The sequence below is a fragment of the Hippocampus zosterae genome, chromosome 6 (assembly GCF_025434085.1).
Source record: "Hippocampus zosterae strain Florida chromosome 6, ASM2543408v3, whole genome shotgun sequence".
In the NCBI taxonomy this organism is placed as follows: Eukaryota; Metazoa; Chordata; class Actinopteri; order Syngnathiformes; family Syngnathidae; genus Hippocampus; species Hippocampus zosterae.
Window position 1 is genome coordinate 8,339,493 of NC_067456.1, and position 20,199 is coordinate 8,359,691.

Sequence of the window (20,199 nt, forward strand, 5' to 3'; positions counted from 1 at the left end):
GAAGTTCCTATTTTTTGTCTGCCAAAGATGCCAATGTCAACCAGGACCTTGTGTGGACAAGGACTTGACATGAAGCAATTGAACAATGTTGTACTTTTGCCATATAGTGTGATAATTTTGTGTTGTTCCCTGCAGCTCCTTCCAACGGCTGACTGGTGAGTCACAGGGAATGATCCTCAGCGCCGCCACACTCAGGAACCTGGAAATCCTCAACAACCAGGTGATTCATGTTTCTTTTGTCTTTTTTATGTGCATTCTCAATGTGACATTATAAAGTGACATAAATTACAGTACCGGTACTCAATTGTGGAGATATAGCATTTAACTGTTTTCTTACAAGTTTTACCGATTTTTATTTATTTATTGCCCAGTAATACACTTGGGCGTACAGCATTAGTTGCCCCTCTCCCACTAAATGTTTTTTACCACTACAACATGCAATTAGCTAGATAGCTATGCCTACACCCCGAATTTGCAAAAAAATTACAGGATAGATCAAATTCTCAAGCGATGAGGAACATGCCCAGTCACACTTAAATTCACATTTTATGTATGTCTACGTCGGTACGTATATATATTTGTTGTCTCTAATCATCAGATCAGTTTGTAATTTGTTATGCTCATTTAGAATAAGTATCCCCCTGAACATTTACTTCTCTTAGCTGTTAAAATATTGATGATAGGCATTCACTCCGTGATTTTGAGCACCCCGGAGGCTTGTGGACAAAATCTCGATGTCCGACAAAATTCGCTTTCTCTCCTCATTGCATAGTGGACAGTAAAGATTTAGCGGCCGACTTAAACTGCTTCTCAGTTCCCAGCAAATTGCTTGGTGACAAGCTAGCCTCGCGTGGGCGATGGCTTTAAGGTTCGGCATGACTCCTGTGGGGCACGCGGATGTCAAGCATCATGCGCACACACACACACACACGCGCGCACAAAGTTTTGGTCCTAATCTAAGTCCTTTGTCCTCTTTTTTTCTTTCCTTTTAAACAAAGCTGTATTTCACAGTTATTCGTTGAGCCTGTCACATTCCCATTGTGATGTGTGTTCAATTACAGACAGATGGCAGTGTGAGGGGCAGTCTGCTGTGGGTGCTGGACCACACACGCACTCCATTTGGGAGGAGGCTAATGAGGAAGTGGGTGACTCGTCCGCTCACAGACCCACGGTGAGTACATGACTTGCCATACCTGCCAAAGTACCGGGTGATACTATAACCTGCAACGGTAAAGCCGCTTTAGCCACCCCAAGGCCATTTTGGGGGAAGGTACAACAATAGTGAAATGAGGAAAAGGGAAATCATAAATATGGAGTTGATTCTGAAAAATGCAAGCCCAGATTCAAACGGCAGTTGTTGACAGATCTGATGAGTTTATCCATTCCCATTGCATCAATGGAAAAGCACTATGACAAGTTACGTACCGGTATCCTATTTTGTGCCTGGAACTCTAGGTCCATCTCGGAGCGTCAGGATGCGGTGAAGGAGATCCTGGAATCTGATTCTCTCACATTAAACTCCACAAGATCCCTGCTGGTGCATTTGCCTGATCTGGAGAGAGGAATTTGCAGCATATTCAATAAAAAGGTAGTCATTTTAAAATAACTAAATAAAGTCACTGATTCACCGGGAGCAAGAAATGGACACCGACATTGAAAAAAGAGACTGAAAGAGAGTGACAGAGAGACTTGAAAAGACAAAGAGACTGAGAGTGAGAGAGTCACTGAGACACAGACACTGAGCGGGACATACTAAAAAAAGAAGCTGTGATAGTGGGAGACACCGAGTCCATTGAAGAGAGACGGCGAGAAAGAATCTTGAGAGACAACTTGGACACTTCAAAAGACCCTAAAAGAAAGCTTCACGGTGACACCGAGAGATTACCTGAAAGTCTCACACAATCTCATTTCCCATCTGACTCATCTTTCAAATGTCAGAGGGTCTCGACCACCCATTTGGGTGTTCAACTTTTTAATCCTCCATAGAGACAAAAACAACATAAATGTCACTCAGCGCACACGCGCGGACACACAAACAACAACGCTAATTCTCATGTGGGCTCTCTGTGGATAAATAGGATCGTGTGTAATGGCTCGTATCCCTGGCTCGGCTCATGAGGGGACGCGGGGGACGTCATTCTATTGGGATGCAGTGGCTCTACTTTTGCGTGTTCCAAGAAGAACTCATCTAAGGGGGTTGCTGACATGAGGGGAACCTGTAAAGCAGCAGTCTGTGATTTATACCTGAAAGCTTTGTCCCACTGTGACTCTCATTAACCCTTTGTGACGCAGAAGTCCACCGCAATTTCACTAATGGAATCATAAAGTGCAACAGCCTCGCTTCCCAAGAGGCATGCGCATGCTGTGCGTTGCTAAATCAATACTCTTGATCTAAACTGATCACAGGTTTGGCCTTTAAAGCTGCCGGCGCAAATCACAATGTAAACAATGCCATTACATTACTTGTTGTCTCAATAACAGTTTATTGGCTCAGTCATATGCGGATTAAGCTATTTGGCATATGAGGGCTTTGTGTGTCTGTTGACAGAATAGAAATTCAAAGCACAATTTTTCTGTCGGCCAAACTTCCGCGTCCTTAAGGGTTAATGTGAGCCTACTATTTTGTCTATGTGTGAATGTATATCTTTATGGGGGGGGGGGGGGGGGAAGCACTGCATATTCAATAAAAAGTCATTCGTTTTCAGGAAGCATAGTTGTTTACTTTTTAGAGAAAATGTTGTGTGCTGTATTTGGAGATAACATATGGAAATGATTTTCTTCCCATAATATTACAACTTCACTTGACAAACAACTTCAAGAGTCAAGTTTGCGATTGTGTTATGCAAACCTTGAATACACCAGGCCCGTGGTGTCTGCTTTTTTTTTCTTTTTATTTTAGTATGGCTTTAATATGCTTTTCTACCAAATAATATTGGAAAAAAAAACATTTTTTTCTGGGTACCCTTAAAGACACAACATAGACACTAGCAGACGGAAGGGCAATTGCAAGAAACTAAAGAAAATATTAAATCCTGTCATCAAGGTAGTGAAGTAAATTTTGATCTGCTTGTTTGCTGTTTAATGATTTCATCTGCTTTGTTAATATATTCCTCAATGAGAAACATTGTGTTGAAACACTTCTCGTGGCTCCAATAAGACATTGCCTTTTTCTTCCTAAGCTTCAATATCGGGCGTAGATGAAATATAGTGCACTCAATGATTATGCGTTGACATTTTATCTCTGGTATCAAGTGCAGATCAGATTTAGTGTGCTAATCTTGTTGTATGTCAGCACAACAGTCGATAAAAAGTGAAGGGAAAGAAATAAAGGTGTGTGTTGTTTATTTCGAACATTTATGATTGAAAAATGTGTTGTAGTCATCCACGCAGGAGTTCTACATCATCATCAGCAGGCTTTGTCGCCTGGAGCTGGAACTGCAAGCCCTGCTGCCGGCTATTAGAGCGCAGATCCGCTCTGGGCTCATTCGAGGACTCCTGGTGGACACCCCGGACCTGCTGGCCCCAGCCCACGGCTTCCTCAGCGTGCTTAACGAGAACGCAGCCAAGTGAGTATTTTAAGGGTATAGAAGAAATTGAAGATGGGATAGCGTGAATACAATATCTTTTCATTGCCACATGTTGCAGGTGTGGGAATAAGACGGAGCTCTTCTCAGATCTCTCTGGCTTCCCGGTGCTGCGGGAAAGAAGAGAGCAAATTCAGAAAGTTCTGCAAGAGATTCAGGACCATCGCAAACATGTTCGAATTGTGCTGAAAGCTCCCACCCTCGACTACACTACCGTGTCAGGACAGGAGGTACCTACTGATGCAGCCTGAATGGCAAGACAAGTCAAGAACAATGACGTGGTGGCTCAGTGCCGGGTTGTCTGCTCTTCTGACAGTTTCTGATTGAGGTGAAGAACTCGCAGTCCTCCATTGTTCCTCGTGACTGGGTTAAAGTCAGCAGGTGAGCTGCAACACACGCCTGGAAAGATTGAAAACGACTTATTTGGACTATAAATACATTTTAAAATCTAGACTACCTTGGTGCGATCACTGCCAAGTTATCAGAAAACAAGGTGGGGAAAATAATTATTTTGATTACATGAAACAAGTTCATGATTTCAACAAAAAGTACCGGTAAATAAAAACGAAATGAAAAAATGCTTGATTTTTTTTTTCTGCTTTGGGTACCCCGTTTATTTGGTGTGCACCTTTTGGGAAGAGAAGTCAAGCCAGGCTCAGAAACAATGGTTCATATCTGCTTTCTCAGCTGCTGTTTACCTCATTATATGAAGGCTTTATTCAAAAAGAAGGATGTGACATTTGCTTTTGCTGAGTCATTTTGAAGTCTTGTCACTCTTGCAAGAGTGCAAATTTGCGAGAATGTGACGCGTGTTCTCCAGTTCTGGCTTAGAATGCAGCTGCATTTACGAAGAAAACCATAGAAGATTTTTCAGGATTCAGTATTGAAAAGCTACAGTCCATATTGTTGCTGTCGGGTGGAATACTTGCCTCTCCGAAATCACTTCTTGAAAAAAAGTGATTTTGGAGTTGGGAATCAAAAACGAACTTCATCTCCTTTTGCTGTGCAGCACCAAAGCGGTCGGCAGGTATCACTCTCCCTTCGTGGTGGAGCGTCACAAGAAGCTGCTGCAGCTCCGTGAGCAGCTGCTTCTGGACTGCCAAAGGGAGTGGACCGCTTTTATGGAGTAAGACACACACACACACACACTCCGTGCATGATGAGCACATCTTGGAGTATTCAGTCAGTCCAAAGCGTTACCTGCCACAGTCATGCTCTGTTCAAGTGCACACGCAGTGTCATTGACTGCAAATACAATTATGCATTTCCGGTAATTTACACTTGCAAATCTCTCCTTCCTCATTTCTCTCTTGCAGTCAGTTTGGGGAGCACTATCACACCATGAAACGGGCTATTAGTCACCTAGCAACCATGGACTGTCTCTTCTCATTGGCTGAGGTGGCCAAACATGGAGAATATTGCAGGTGATCTCCTCTTGCAATTGTTATTTTTTTTTTGTGTGTGTGCGTGTGAATGCGTGTGCATGCATGTGTGTATACATACATGTTTCCAGTGTCGTGTCCTATAGTCTCGGGCAGGCGGTGCGTGGGTGAGTGCATTGGACTGAGCAGCATGCTCAGCCAGAACGCCAACATTTGTCCCACTCACCGACACACACACACTTGTGCACAGACACACACACACACCCGACTATATCCAAATACGACCCAAAGAACGATTGTTATTATATAAAACGTTGACTGAAAAATCCTTGCTGCGGTGCCAAATCACTTTTAAGACCACACTGAAAAAAAGGCAGAGATTAAAATGCTACAAAAATAACAAATATTGCGAAAATGCATTTTTAATATTAGGCAGAAAAAGAGCCCAATATTTACAAAAAAAAAAAACATTTTAACATGAATGAAATGACTACTAAAAGGAAATGTCCGAGCCAAAAATTGTCATGCATTTCTGCCTCCCTGATGCCTCTTAAACCTCTCATGTCATTCATAAATCCAAACCCTGCACCTGCCATCTCGATCCTTTCCCCCAACCTTGGTCAATCCCATTCTCTCCCCCCCCCACCCCCCTCCCCATGATTTAAGCTTATCTCACCATTGCTTTTATTCCTTCATTATTCAGAACTGCAACTGTCACCTTCATAATTTTCTCTTTTTTTTCTGTTGCAGGCCAGAGGTGTCTGAAAGTGAGCGTCAAATTGTGATAAAGGATGGCAGACACCCTGCTATAGACCTACTCATGGGAGAGCACAGCCAGTATGTGCCCAATCACGCGCAGCTACAGGTACACACACATCTACAGACGGGAACGTGCAAAAGCGTGACCTAAAGCTAAGATAAATCACACGGATATTTGCATACTCCCATTGCCGAAAGAAAATGCCAGCAGCACATATGTCTTTCTCTCTCTCACTCACACACACACACACACACACACACACTAATGTAGATAACAGCACAAGCGCACTTTGCCCCGTCACTATTTGAGTGGGTTTCCGTTTCAACAAGCCAACGCTTCAAGTCCTCCCACCTCTTTAGCATCCAAATATCTCTTGACTGTATATCACTTCCAAGTCCTTTTTTTCCTTTGTTACAACTCCTGACTTCTTTTTCACTAAAGGCGGATGGAAAAAGAACAATGATCATCACTGGCCCAAACATGGGGGGAAAGAGCTCCTACATCCGCCAAGTGGCCCTAATCTGCATTATGGCTCAAATGGGCTCCTATGTCCCGAGTTCTGCGGCCCATTTGGGCATTTTGGATGCCATTTACACCAGGTAGGACCGAGTCCAGTGGAAAATGTTTGACACCTGTGGATAAATTGACTAACCTCCAATCAAAGTTGACTCTATGTTGAATATAATTACATTTTAAAATACACTGCATCCATACCTACTGGACCAAATTTTTGGCCCTGATTTTTTTTAAGCAAACTGCACACAAATGCAAACAAACTTCCGTAGAAACTCATACAATCAAAGTAAGTGAAGGTAATTAAAAAAAAAAGTCAGGTTTGATTTCATTAGATCATGGGACGTGTCTCACTCAGTGACGGTGTGAATGCGGGTGTGACTGGTCTCTAAATGTGCCCTGCGACTGACTGGCGACCAGTTCAGGGTTCAGTTTGCCTTCCGCCCGAGGTCTGCTGGCATAGGCTCCAGCAACTCCCCGCGAACCTGATGAGCGCTGTTGGAAATGGATGGATGGATTTCATTGGATTGTAGATGTAACTGGTGAATGATGGACAGTTGCCATGACAACACTGCAGGTCTGTTATTTCTTGTTCGAGTAATTGTGTGTGACGATTCTGTCTGACAACCTGGGAAAAAAAAGATAGGGTAAAAAAAATATATATTCTGTCATCAAGTATCACCGTGTCGAGTGTATTTTTCGGCGTGACAGGACAGGCTAATCCGTGGTAATGTCACCGTGTCCTTCACCACAGATGATGATGAAGCATGGTTAGGTTGGTTAGGTTGTTTTGCCATATGTGTTTGTTGGATTTTTTTCGATTCTGTTCAGCTCTATGTGCACGTTCCACTCCGCACTCCACAATATACAGTATTCGTACAGTATTTGTGGCCCTGCTGCACTCTGCGATGAGACATAATGGCTTGCAGATGTGTGTAATTTTCTTTTGTTGTGAGTTTAAGCCTTTTCTCATGAATTAACCCGGTCGGAGAAAAAAAACGGTCAGCACATCAAGGGCAAGTGAGAAATACAGTTTTGGGGTGTTTCAGGCTTTGTCTTCAAGTCTTAAGGTCATGTTGTATGGTCCTGAGTCGAGTGAAGTTACCGTACTTGAAGGTTATCAGGGCTCTAAATGCCTTTTTAGGAACAGATTGGAATAAAAACTTGTCGCCAAGGTATATAGCTGATTGGTATATATTGCATCGCTGGTCATTGTGTGTTTTTTGGGCCAAATCGAGACAGATATAAGTAAATATAGTGCAATGTTGATGTTCAAACAAATTCCGTTATTTTGTAGACCCCCCCCCCACCCCCCTCCTAAAAATACAGTGTAAACACAGTGTAACCAAGTCCGACTTAGACCAAACTGTACGAAAACCAAAGCAATATCTCGCATAGCAAATAATGTCAGTCCAACATATGCACTAAAAGCACACATTCAGATGTGGAGGCCTGGATCTTGCCCACAATTTGACACTTGCGTTTGAGATGCTCATTCTTTTACTGTTTACTGTAACAGTTTTACTGTTGGTAGGCTAAAATTCCAAGGAATTATCAAAATCATTTTTAATTTTATAATCGATTGGTTTTCGATTAATTGTAGCACCTCTAGTATGTTTGAATCCTTTTAAAGGTGGTTCAAGCACTTATTGTGCACTTTAAGTAGGAGTCATGGCTGTGTTTGACTGGGGGCGAGCTGGTGTTGTGGTTAGCCAAGGGATTTTATTGGCATGGAGGTTAATATCCTTTGTCTATCAGGGGAGAAAAATGCATCAAAGAGCTAATTAGTGTCCCCCGAGGAAGGGCGCTGCCCTGTGTTCACCTCTCAGTTTCTTTTATCAACCTATCAAGTTCTAATTGGGACAGAGGAAACGTTTATATGGATAATAAACGCCCACTCAAGTCCCTCTGCTGCATCTATTATGTGTAACATTGTCGTTTCGTTTTGTGAGTTTTCGCTCTAATAAGTGAAAGGGAGACGGATGGGGCGGGAAGATTTTATAGAAGGGGATTGGAATGAAGCAAAGTTAGCGGGTTTGGCGGCGGTAATGAAATGCCGCGTGGGTGTCTAATGGGCTTCCCTGTCTGAGATGATCCTCGTTATTGATTATCAGTGTGAGCTTTTCAAGTGGCACAACAGCTCACACAATTTCAGTTTCCCCTCCCTCCCATGCTTTTATTTTCACAGTACATATCAGAAATAAGTTTCCATATATGAATATGTTTGTGATTGTTCTTCAGCAGTTAACCCCAGTAGGCAAGTCATACAAATGTACATGTTTGCAGCAGGTTTTTTTTTTTGGTCTGCATTAAGTCCTGAAGCTTTCAAAGCACAGTCCTGCATCCCTCCACGGTTGTTATGGAAACAGCTAAAAGGAGAAAGCATGTTTTGAAAAGGTCCCATAGTCAAACAGCGGAGATGGCGCGTATGTGACAAAGTCATCGTCCTCGGCTTGTGTTGTGGTGGTTCTGTTGCGCGGCGCTGCATCCCGGCTTTTTTAATAGTTTACAGACCGCCTGTTCCTCTTTGTAGGCGGCGCACATGTCTGCTCGGGTCTTTCACAGCATGTGCGCTTCTATAATCAGCCATTGCGCAGGAAACTGCTCTCACACATAGCAGTGGAGTCGAAAGAGGTGACAAAAGCAGTGTGAAGCTTCGTAGTGCTGCGTAACACACCGATTACTCGCAGCAGTGAATGCTCTTTTGTGGGTCAACATATAGCGACACTTCTGAAGGCGAATTATTCGGTAATAGTTAGGCAATGGTGAGCAATAATTACTGAATATAAGACTTGCACTTTTTAATAGGGCGGTCCTGACCAATTTTACCCCTGTTGCCACCAGAACAGTGGCCACTGTTTAGGATTTTAGTCAATCACGCCCTTCATGTTGACCTCCCCGGGGTTGTCATGCATCATGGCGGTTAAACCTCTTTGTGTGACTTGTTAAAAGCCCCCCCCCCAAACAAAAATTCATCAATTCATGGAAGTTGACATGTTTGATTTGCTTTCGAGGGCCACATAAAATGATGTGGCGGGCCAGATCTGGTCCACGAGCCTTGAGTTTCACACCTGTGTTTTTGTCAAACAATGTGTTTATCATGGCCTAAGAGCCTCAATCGTGTTTTCTGTCATACAATACAATACATACAATACATGCTGATTTATATAGCGCTTTCACAACAGCGGCAGCTGTAACAAAGCGCTTAACAAAACAGTTAACATCAAGTAAAACAATAAACACAACACATAACATAAAACACAGACAGTCATGCAGGCATAACCACTTTTCCATCACACGCTTTGTTGTTTGAAGCAATTTGAGTCATAATTCATAAATACAATTTTTTTACCCGTCTCTTGGGAATCGAAAAACAAAGCAGTAACTTTTTCAATGCACAATTGCGTGCTAGAGTACTACAAAAAATGTTATAGAAAGCTAATGTGTGCTTGATTTGAAAAAGTTTAAACTCTTGCATGCAGATTCAATATGCTCCAAATGACATTTTTCACAATTTTTGCAGTACTTTTTTTTTTAAAAAGAAAACTATATTAGAAAAAAATTTAAATCATTTTCAATCCAGGAATTAGGTAGCAATTGGCGTTTATATTTAGTGTAATATCATTTTTCCTTAAAATGTCTTGTGACTGACTATTTGTTCTTGCTTGAACACTTGAGCGAAGCAATGGCTTTCATGCAAAATACTGACCAGCGTCATCGTGGAATTGCAAATGCAGCGAAGCAGTTTTCCAGAAACACTTGAGATGTGGCTAAGCATGTTTACAGGAAAGATGTGAGTGGTGATAAATAGAGCCTGTTTTCACAATCTGTGATTTTGGCCGCGATGAGCAGCTCCAGCTGGACACTCGCAGTATACGTCCTCTCGCCCGTGGACAGACGAGTGTGCGGGAACATCGGATTGTACCCGTTCTTGCCGTGGTGCGCACGCAACCTATAGATTGGCTATAATTTCCCTCGAGTCACAGTCATGCACGGACACAATGTTGTAAATGAGCTCATGAAATGCAGCTGCATGCCTGCCACGCCCCTCTTCTGTACAGCATGTGGGGGGTGATCATGGTGACATTGGAGTGCCACATTGGCGTCATTCATTGGTGTCTTCAGAATAAAAATTGACAAAATGTCGACAGTTCAGAGTTGAGGGAATATTAGCAAAATTCCTTCCCATTGTGGAATCAAAAAGCCAAATGTCATGGAAAAGGAAGGATTTCCTCTTCCTGGAGATGGGGCCGTGCAGTAGAGGCTGTAGATTGCTCATGAGGGATAGAAACGTGTTCACCGTTCTACTTTCTGCCACCAAATTTGTTTTTCACTCGAATAAGTGTTTCTGAAATCATGATGATCTCATCTCAGTTTACTCTAAAATGTACTTCAGCGGGATATCTGAGCTTGTTTAATTGAACACAAAGTTGTCATGCAGTTGTATGCATGGTAGTAAATGTGTTAATTGTGCTTTTGTACCGACTTAAATGTTTTGCTTGTCATCATATGTCACTGGGAAAGTGATTTTCTTTCCCCATCCATCCATTTTTAATCCGTTTATCCTCATGAGGGTCGGAGATGTATTTCTTGGTAGTAAGTAAACACATTATAGCCTTCAGTATTTTTTCAAGTAGTAGTCTATCAAAATAGGACATCTTAACGTAATATTTACACACTTTTCCTCACCAACTCATCCAAAAGGTACTATCAGACATCTTTAAGACACGCCCAAATATTTTTAAGCGGCTTGTATTTTCATTTGGTGAAGCAAGTTTAACCTTGACTTCCTTCCTCTTCCTTGTATCCGATGATCAGAATGGGAGCATCGGACAACATCTACAAAGGGCGCAGTACCTTCATGGAGGAGTTGACCGAAGCCTCTGAGATTATTTCCCACGCGACGGAGCGCTCCTTGGTCATCCTGGATGAGTTGGGCCGGGGCACCAGCACCCACGACGGCATCGCCATCGCCTATGCGACCCTCGAGTACCTCATCAGAGATGTAAGCATGTGGCCACCCAAACCTTTCTTCTTCTTAAACGGTGCATTTCTTTGTCTTATTACAGCATGCGTCGTGATGTGAAAGTCCGTTCAATTCACCTTCGAGTTCATGGCCTCAAATTGGATCTTTGTGTATTTGTGCACTCCTGTTACCGCACTTGCTTATATGCCTTGCCGGCTCATTATTGTTTGTTTTGAAGGGGAAAAAAGAAATACTGTACGAGGCAATGGGGAAGCCTCGTCAGTGCAGTAGCTCTTCAAAATGGAGCGAAGTCATGGTGAGGCTTGATCTATTATGTTAATAATATTTTGAGCTGCAACGGAAAAAGAGGAAAAAGTGATCCACCCGTGCCTAATTTGTTGGCTGTGCTGCGGCGGGCCTTGTTTTTATTGCTTCAAAAAAGTCACATGATCAAAATGCATGTCATGCGACTCACTATTGTGCTCATAAAGGAGGTCTCTGCTCCCATATGATGTTTTCTGCGATCTCATATCAGCTGTTAGTATCGTGATTTATTTTGGTACTGAATGCAAGTGTTTGCAAGAAAAAGGTGGATGGTGTTGTAACACTGGTGTTTGTTTGATGGGGTTTATCCACCTCCAACCCGTGAAAAGTCCCGGTGGTCCAGTGGTTAGCGCATTGACCTCACAGTGCAGAAGTGGTGGGTTCGATCACGGCTCCGACCTTCCTGTGTGGAGTTTGCATGTTCTCCCCGTGCCTTCGTGGGTTTTCTCCAGCTACTCTAGTTTCCTCCCACAGTCCAAAAACATGAATGACGGGCTAATTGAACACTCTAAATTGTCCATAGGTGTGAGTGTGAACGTATTCAACATTGTTTCCACTCTACACTCATTATGGACAAATGGACATATCCTTGTCATTGTGTGTTTTTTTTATTTTGTTTTTTGGCGGAGGGACAGTTTTGTGGTTTATGTAATTTTGCGCAAAACATACGTGACTATGACTAAGGCAGGATAGAGCTGATGCTGACTCTCTAACCACCTGTTGTGTAACATTGATTTGTTCGAGAGGTCCGGCTATAAAAAGGAAAAACAAGCAAAAATTGAAGTTTGGCTTTGCAGTGATATTCCTCCTTGGTACAGGAAGACCCACGCCGTCTTTCATGCGCTCTTCCTCCCACTCCTCCTCCTCCACTGCCATGTCCTCTTCCTCCTCACCAGACATGCCTGCTCGTGTCAAATTCAGACTTCTCCTTTTTTTACTCAGTCGTTATAGAAACGCACCTTTCCCTGCCCCCAGCATTCACCCGTGAGGTAGTTAAGAATGTAGATGGCTTTCATAATACCGTTCGAGACAGCCTTGATGCTGAAAGAGAGGAGAAGCTCCATGGATTTGTTGCGGCGGGGTTTTGTGTTGTATGTCACATCTGCTGTGCACAAGGGTCCTTTCTGATGTTTCCTCTGAGCGAAAACATTTTGCAGTGTCCTCCTCCTCAGACATTACTAAATCAGACTCGTTGGGGTGTTCACACTTAGCAGCAGGTCCTGCTATTAGCTTCACACGCTTTGCTGTCTTCTTTTTGCACGGGCCGAGCCGGTCGCAGCTCACATAAAACAGCAGCAGGTGGACGGAGACTTTTGCAAAATCCAACTCACAGCATCATCTTACTCAATGCTGTCTCCACATAGATGAAAGTGACGTGTCGTGATGTGTCGTGAATCTGAGTATAGGAAAATGTGATGATGCTGGAATGTCTCTTTGGTACCCGTCCAGTAAGCTTTATGAAGACGGCTGCTGGAAGAAAGCTTTTCAGTTTGCGATTTTCCGCAGTCATTGATCAGTTGGGAAAGGCACAGGGAAGATGGAGGTCATTGGATTCGTAATATTTGTGGTGCGGCCCCCTCTCAAGCTTTCTTATTTTTCCCTAGATCTGGGTTTTTGGACTTTTTCTTTGCCCTCCTGTAGGGTTAAGATCAGGGGACGTCGTTCGTATTTGTCAACTATTGACTCGTGAGCCTTTTGAGACTCTTTTCTGGTTAAGGGCCATATAAATAAAATTGTCTCACTTCGTTTTTGGCAGAGGATAAAGAGTATGTGCCTGTGACTGTAGTTACATAATCTTTCTACATGTGTTGCTCCACCATTTGTGCTCAAATACTTGTTGATTACAGGGTTATATAACCAATGCTTTTCATGAGCCCACTGACAGTGCTTCCAAAGCTACGTTTTTTGTTTGTTTGTTTGTACAAAATGGGTAGTTCTCTCTGTTTTATGTTTAGTACGAAACTTGAACAGGGACTGTCTGTCGACACCTTGAAGCCTTGTGTTTGTGCAACTGCAAACAGGTCGGTAAAAAATGAACCAATAAAATTATTCACCTTTATAAACTGATAAATGAAACAAATATTCATAATGTAAATGCTTTTTAGATCATCGTGAAAGCATAGAGCCGGTCATATGTGGCTTCCAGGCCACAGTTTCCCCACTACTACCATAGACCTTGCATTTGTCGTGAACATAGACTTCATTATTGTCGAGCAATGGCTCATTATAATGGTGAGTAGCTGTAGACTACTGCAAAGCACAAATACTAACGGGAAACATATTTTTCAGTGACACATATTCTCATGGCAGCCCGGTGATCAAGTGGTTTGCACGTCGACCTCACAGTGCAGAGGTACCGGGTTCAATTTCAGCTCCGGCTTCCCTGTGTGGAGCTTGCATGTTCTCCCCATGCCTGCGTGGTTTTTTTCTGGGTACTCCGGTTTCCTCCCACATTCCAAAAATATACATGGCAGGCTGATTGAACACTCTAAATTGTCCATAGGTGTGAGTGTGAGCGTGGATGGTTGTTCGTCTCTGTGTCCCCTGCGATTGGCTGGCACCCGGTTCAGGGTGTCCCCCGCCTACTGCCTGAAGGCAGCTGGGATAGACTCCAGCACCCCCCTTGTGAGGATAAGCGGATCGGAAAATGGATTGATGGACATATTCTACTTAAAACCTCACTGACAGTAGTGATATAAAGTCAAATTTTGGTACAACTCTTGCATTGTTTTTTTTTTTAGGTTGTGCAGGTATTTTATGAAGTATATACCTTCATTCATGTCTTTTTAATGAGCATAATTCCTCGAGTGACACCAACCAGTTGATGACGTTGCCTCAAACTGACAACTCTTCCTGCGGAGTGATGAATCAAAAAAAAAAATTAAAGGTCATTGGCCGGTCACCTTATTGTTGAACCCAAACAAGATAACAGCGCTGCCGGTCAGCGACGTCTTCACATGCAAGGCTGACACTAAATCTTATCCACTTTGTTTTTGGAGCTCACCAACTGTCCTCAGTGAGCGCTTGTTAACTGTGAGGTGCGGACACTGGCACAGCAGAAAGGAAATGTCGTCGCGTCTAATTGGATAGAAAAACATTACGGGGCGCGTTGCTGTGTTGACACCTCGAGCCTTTTGCCCAGGATCAGATCACCCGCCAATATGCTCAAATCCCATTGCTGGCTGACAGCTCGTCGTTAGGAAAAAGGCCTCACACAACAGTGTGGAAATGAAGCTTTATATTAACAATTACTAGAATGATGTACTCGATTGGAGCCAGAACTGGAAGCCGTCACCATGAATAATTTGAGCTCATGAAGTTTCTATCAACTAATCGATGACTTCACTTAATCGCTTCAACTCTTAATTTCATCAGCGTCTCCCACGATGAGGCTGTCAGTGCACCCTGGGGTGCTCCGCTCATGAGCGGCCATTAGCATCCAATCAGACCATGATTCAGATGCCAACCACCAGTCACCGTGCTCATTTTTTTGCCCGCTTTCAACGTAGGTGGACAGGAGCGATTTAAAGTAATGCGTGTGCGTGTTTGCGCATGTCCGTGCGTGTTGCACTTTCCCGAACCAGGGTGGGCGTCACACCCCCATGGTCCTGTTTAGACGGAGGTCCAATATTTCTAGTGACGTGACCTTTGTCACGCCGAGCGAGGTATCGTGCTTGTCCTGGACTTTGGCGGTTCGAGAACAGTTTGTTTTCATACTCAGAATTCATCTTCATTACTGGTGGTTGATGGGAGGGGGGGGAGTAGCTAATCCAACTTTAATTATTTTTTGTGGGGGGGGGGGTTCATTTGCGCTCGAGCAAGTCGCTAAATTAAGCAGGAGAATTAATTGCATTTGTTGTCATGAAGCGTCAGCCGGTGTGTACTTGAGCTCACACCACCACGTTTCTCCCCATTTATGTCGTAAACGTAATGCAGTGCAATCAATCAATCAATAACATCTACATTCTCATTATTGACTAGAAAGATGTCAAAGGCTTCAGAGGTGAATGCTTTCGGCGAGAAATCCCAAAATACCAAAAAAAAAAACAATTGGTGGATTAGTCCACAAAGAATGTTTTGATTTGAATACGCAGTCGACACAAATCCTCTTTGTTCTTCAGCAGAGAACAGACTGTTACATAATCGTTACCACGCCTCTCATTTGTTGTTTGTATTACATTTTCTCAATCCCTATTTTTTCCCCTCTTCTACATATTTCTCTTGCACGCCAAAAAAGACTTGATAATGATCAACACGTATGTACATAAACAAACACGGGACTGGCACAGTCGTATTAGCTTGGTCTTCACACATCTTTTTTGGCAAAATCCTTATGCCATCAGTTGAATCTTCTTAGTTCGATTTACTGAGATTTGGGGGGGGGGAATCTGGGCTTCCAATTTAATTTGCCCATTTCTCACTATGACTATGCCCCAGTTTTGGATGAATTTAGTCCGTCAATTTTTTTTTTCCAAGCCGAACCAAACTGTAATCATCAGTCGGTTGTAAATAAAAAACACGCCCTTGGGAAAAAATGTCCCCAGAATGAGGAGGTATGTCATGTGGTAAAATGTGGGCATCGGATTGTTAGAAAGATGACAAAATCCAACATGAACACTGGAGCATCTGCGTGAACATGTTTCATATTAAGCGCAGATCTGAAATTCTTATTTGTTGGTAGTGGCGTGCAAAACTGCCGAGTAGGCGGGCAGGGGTTAGCTCACATCGCAAGTGAATTTAGTCTCGTCGTCACTTGCGTTCATTTTTCGGCTTATTTTTTTTTTAACAGACTTTCCATAGCAAAAAAAGTCCAAAGCATGGAAAAAGTCGAAAAACAGTCATGTTGACATGGGTTAGCCTTTATTGAACACATGCGGCACTTCGGGCAATTAATTTCAAGTAATTTACACCCTGGTCAATTTTCAAATGGAAAAATTTGTTTCGAGAGATTCATTGGTAGCAATTGTCATTGTTTACATTTTGAGAAAATATTTGAATGGCCTTATTAGCCTTGCCCAATTAGCCACACACCCCGTCAAACATCAAGTTTTAGAAAAAACGTTAAAACTAGTCCAATTTAAAATTTACATTTGCAAACAGAATCATGACGTTATCAAGTTTACAACAAAAAAAAAAAATGGGAGAAGCAGTTGTGCCTTTTGGCTCATGTAATTGTTCAATATCACTGACATCGCATCTAGTAAAATTTCATATTTTTCCACAAATACTATTGGTCAATCCACACATCTGGGTGTCATTTTCTCCTGTTTCCTTTTCGACCAACGACTGACTGAAGTCGTTCACTTCCTTCTCGGCGAGTATGAGTGGCTGTTTGTCGACATTTGCTTTGCGATTGACGGGCCATTTGTCCAGGGTGTACCCCTCTCCTGGCCCAACGTCAACAGGGACAGGTTCTCCGACACCTGCGACCCTAATAAGGACGCGTTCTTACAAAAATGGACGGATGCCTTACGTTGTACTGTACCTCTGTCCTGCCTCCATTGCAGGTGAGATGTTTCACCCTCTTTGTGACCCATTACCTTCCCTTATGTGAGCTGGAGCGGGTGTACCCACAACACGTGTCCAACTACCACATGTCCTTCCTCCTCAATGAACCCGATGTGGCTACTGGCACACGAGGTAAGCGTCTGTATGCACGTTAACATATTTTAGGCACGTTCCAGTTCCCTTTTCAGGCGGTGCCGTTTCAAACTCACCTGAGCCGTGTCTGTGCAGATGGAGACATTCGTCCTGAATTCATCACCTTCCTCTACCAGTTAAGCGAAGGAGCCGCCGGACGCAGTTACGGCCTCAATGTGGCCCGCTTGGCTGATATCCCGGAGTCAATACTCCAAACCGCGTCCCTCAAGGCCCGGGAGCTTGAGGATGCGGTCAACTCCCGAAGGTGAACACGTGCACACAATCAGAAACGCTTTTTTCTCAAATGACGTTGGCCCAATAAGCTTCAGATTTGCAGTCCTCTACAGAAGGGGTCCCCAACCCCCGGGCTGGGGACCGGTATTGGTCGATGGGGCATTTGATACTGGGCCGCACAAAAGAATGAAGGATTTACATTCCTAACGTTTTGTTTATTTTGGAATCTGAAATATATTTTATTTTGAAAAGATAGGAAATTCTCTGTAACATCCGTCTACAGTGTGCTACTCTTGACGCAGGTCAAGGAGCGCTTCTTGGTCACATGATCGGTTACTGCTAAAATGAAACCCAGGAGCTAGCAAAATAAATGAAAAAAACAAAAGCCTTTGGGAAGGGGAAAAATCCTAGCCAGGGTACAGAAGAGAAGCCTACGACGTTGAAAAAACAAAGTCTACATTTAATAGACAGTATCAAGAATCCGACTTAAAGTACGGATTTACTTTTTTTACGTGACCGGAGTGACCGCAGAGTGTTGCGGCCACATAGGACGTTCCTCATGTCATGATTCGTGTTGATTATTATGTTTCGAAAATACCACAGTTCTCATGCGGGTCGTATCATATTATTTTGTTGTTTTTATCGATCACACCTTAAAGGCCGGTCCCTGAAAATATTGTCTGACATTAAACCGGTCCGTGGAGCAAAAAAGGTTGGGGATTGCTGCTCTACAGAACAGTTAACCTACTCCCTGATGTGAGCTGCATCGTCGAAAGCGCACATGTCAAACTAGAGGCCTGTGGGCCAAATCTGTTCTGACAGTTTTTGGGGGGTGATGGGGCGCAAAAGAAAATAAGTCGACTTTCATGATTCTTGCTAAGATCTGTTCCAAATCGTGTCAAATCTCTTCCAATTGTCACGTACTGATTAACAACAAGATCTTTATTATTCATGGCCTAGTCAGATCAGTCTCTAGGAGGTCCTGGGGGCGGGGAGAGGGGTCCGCTGTAATGCGCTGATGAAATCGTGAGGAAATTCAACCCCAATGCAATTTACAGCAAAAAATTAAAATGCCGTCAAGCAAATGCCTGCGTCTCGATCTCATTTTAGCCACGTCGTTTCAATATGTATTCCCTTTCATTTAACATCAGCATTGTGAGGAACGGGCAGCTCGTCTGCCTGGCAGTTCTGAGTTTCTGATTTCAAATCTCTCTCTTCCCACGTGGTAGTTTGCACTTTCTCTCCTTGCTATACTTGTATTTTCTCCCGGTCCTCCAGCTACTCCCACATTATAAAAAAAACGTGTCCAGTCTGTGATAGGTTCAGGATCTGAATTGTCCATATGGTAGGTGAGATGGTGAATGTTGTTTGTCTATCCATGTCCTGTGACTAAATGGCGACCAGTCCAGGGTACACCTCGCCTTTCACCAAAGTCAGCTGGCCTTTGTTCCACTTTGTGGATTGATTCGTTTTCTTATTTTCGACTCGTTGGACTAAAAAGTCTGCGTTTGTCGGGAACGCTACGTCATTCGAGAAAGAAGAGCTTTACGAGTAGATGGCACGCTTTGTGATCAAATGAGTCAAGGTGTCAAGCCGCTATTTGATGGTGACACGATGATTGATTTACATGCAAAATCTTTCATCTGGAAAGCGTTTCATGTTTCAAAACCCCCGAAAGCATGTTTGCAGACCGGCTTTCGTATACAATAAAATGAATGTCTATTATCTGTCATCAAATCCACACTTTCACCCTAAGATGAACTTTTATGGAAACAGCAGATGCGAGCCCTTTAAGCTTTAAAAAAAAAATCATCTGAGTTGAGCTTTAATGGATCCTGACATGTCAGAGCGGCCAGTCTGTGTCGTGAGGTTGAATTCAAAGCAGCTTCGGTAACATCAAACGGAGTGTTTATGCAAGGATTGACGCCCAAATGAACCTGATTTCATCGTCGTGCTCCCAATTCCCATCCGCAAATTGTACACAATATTCTCAAGACGAGAGAAATTAGTGAAGCCTCTCGCCGCCTTTGTGTGCGCCTGCTACCAGGGGTGAAAGACAACCTTGTGCGTTATAGAAGCATCATTTATGTCATGGTATTTTTTTTTCTCTAAACTTTGACTTGCATGTGGCTCTGTGGGACTATTTGCCCACCGTCACACAAAACCTGCATGAATTCGACGCTTTTAGCCAGGAGATAATTGAACCGAACCAAACAGAAAGGCACAAAAGCAAATAAAACATTTTCATTTCGTGAATGTAAATTGTGGAAAATTGACTTATTAAAGGCTTGGGATACACATCAGTCCACCTCTTACATATTTGGCCAATGATAATTACAGCTTGTCGTTGATTCCTGGCCAAAGTTGAGTTTTAGCAACACGGACACATGGCTGGAATCAACAGGTGGTTGGTCAGCACATGCAGTCTAGCAGCGGTGCCTTAACTTGACTTTCAGCGTACTGTATTAGCACCAATTTAAATAAATAAAATTCAACATCTGAAGTCGTGCCTTGGCGCAATAAAGGTTGGAAAGCACCGTCCAAATAAAGGCTGTAGAGCAGGCGGCCTGCTGGGAGTTCATCGGCGCATAGGTTCTGCCTAAGTAATCCTCAGCATATGAAATGTCTGTTCAACACACACACACACATCCTCATCAGTTTAATCTTTCCTATATGAAATGTTTGTGCTTCGTTGGAATGAGACCACACTGAGTACACGAGACATGCACAGAGGCGGTCAAAGCCGCCGGGCAGAGGTTGACCGCACACAGCTGTCAATGTATACTACAAAAGACA

The 20,199-nt window shown here is 43.2% G+C and overlaps 1 protein-coding gene across 2 annotated transcripts in view; it reads left to right on the top strand.

The window, feature by feature from the left end:
• The window catches only part of msh3 (mutS homolog 3 (E. coli)), a 29,748-nt gene that overhangs the window by 7,628 nt on the left and 1,921 nt on the right, over window positions 1-20,199 (top strand). For both annotated transcript variants that reach the window (XM_052068820.1, XM_052068821.1), the window contains exons 11-23: window positions 136-220; window positions 1,062-1,171; window positions 1,456-1,588; window positions 3,379-3,566; window positions 3,646-3,814; window positions 3,901-3,965; window positions 4,594-4,710; window positions 4,901-5,008; window positions 5,717-5,831; window positions 6,168-6,325; window positions 11,058-11,244; window positions 17,037-17,169; window positions 17,266-17,434. In XM_052068820.1, coding sequence (XP_051924780.1) covers window positions 136-220; window positions 1,062-1,171; window positions 1,456-1,588; window positions 3,379-3,566; window positions 3,646-3,814; window positions 3,901-3,965; window positions 4,594-4,710; window positions 4,901-5,008; window positions 5,717-5,831; window positions 6,168-6,325; window positions 11,058-11,244; window positions 17,037-17,169; window positions 17,266-17,434 — 1,737 coding nt within the window. The remainder of the gene's footprint in view (window positions 1-135; window positions 221-1,061; window positions 1,172-1,455; window positions 1,589-3,378; window positions 3,567-3,645; window positions 3,815-3,900; window positions 3,966-4,593; window positions 4,711-4,900; window positions 5,009-5,716; window positions 5,832-6,167; window positions 6,326-11,057; window positions 11,245-17,036; window positions 17,170-17,265; window positions 17,435-20,199) is intronic.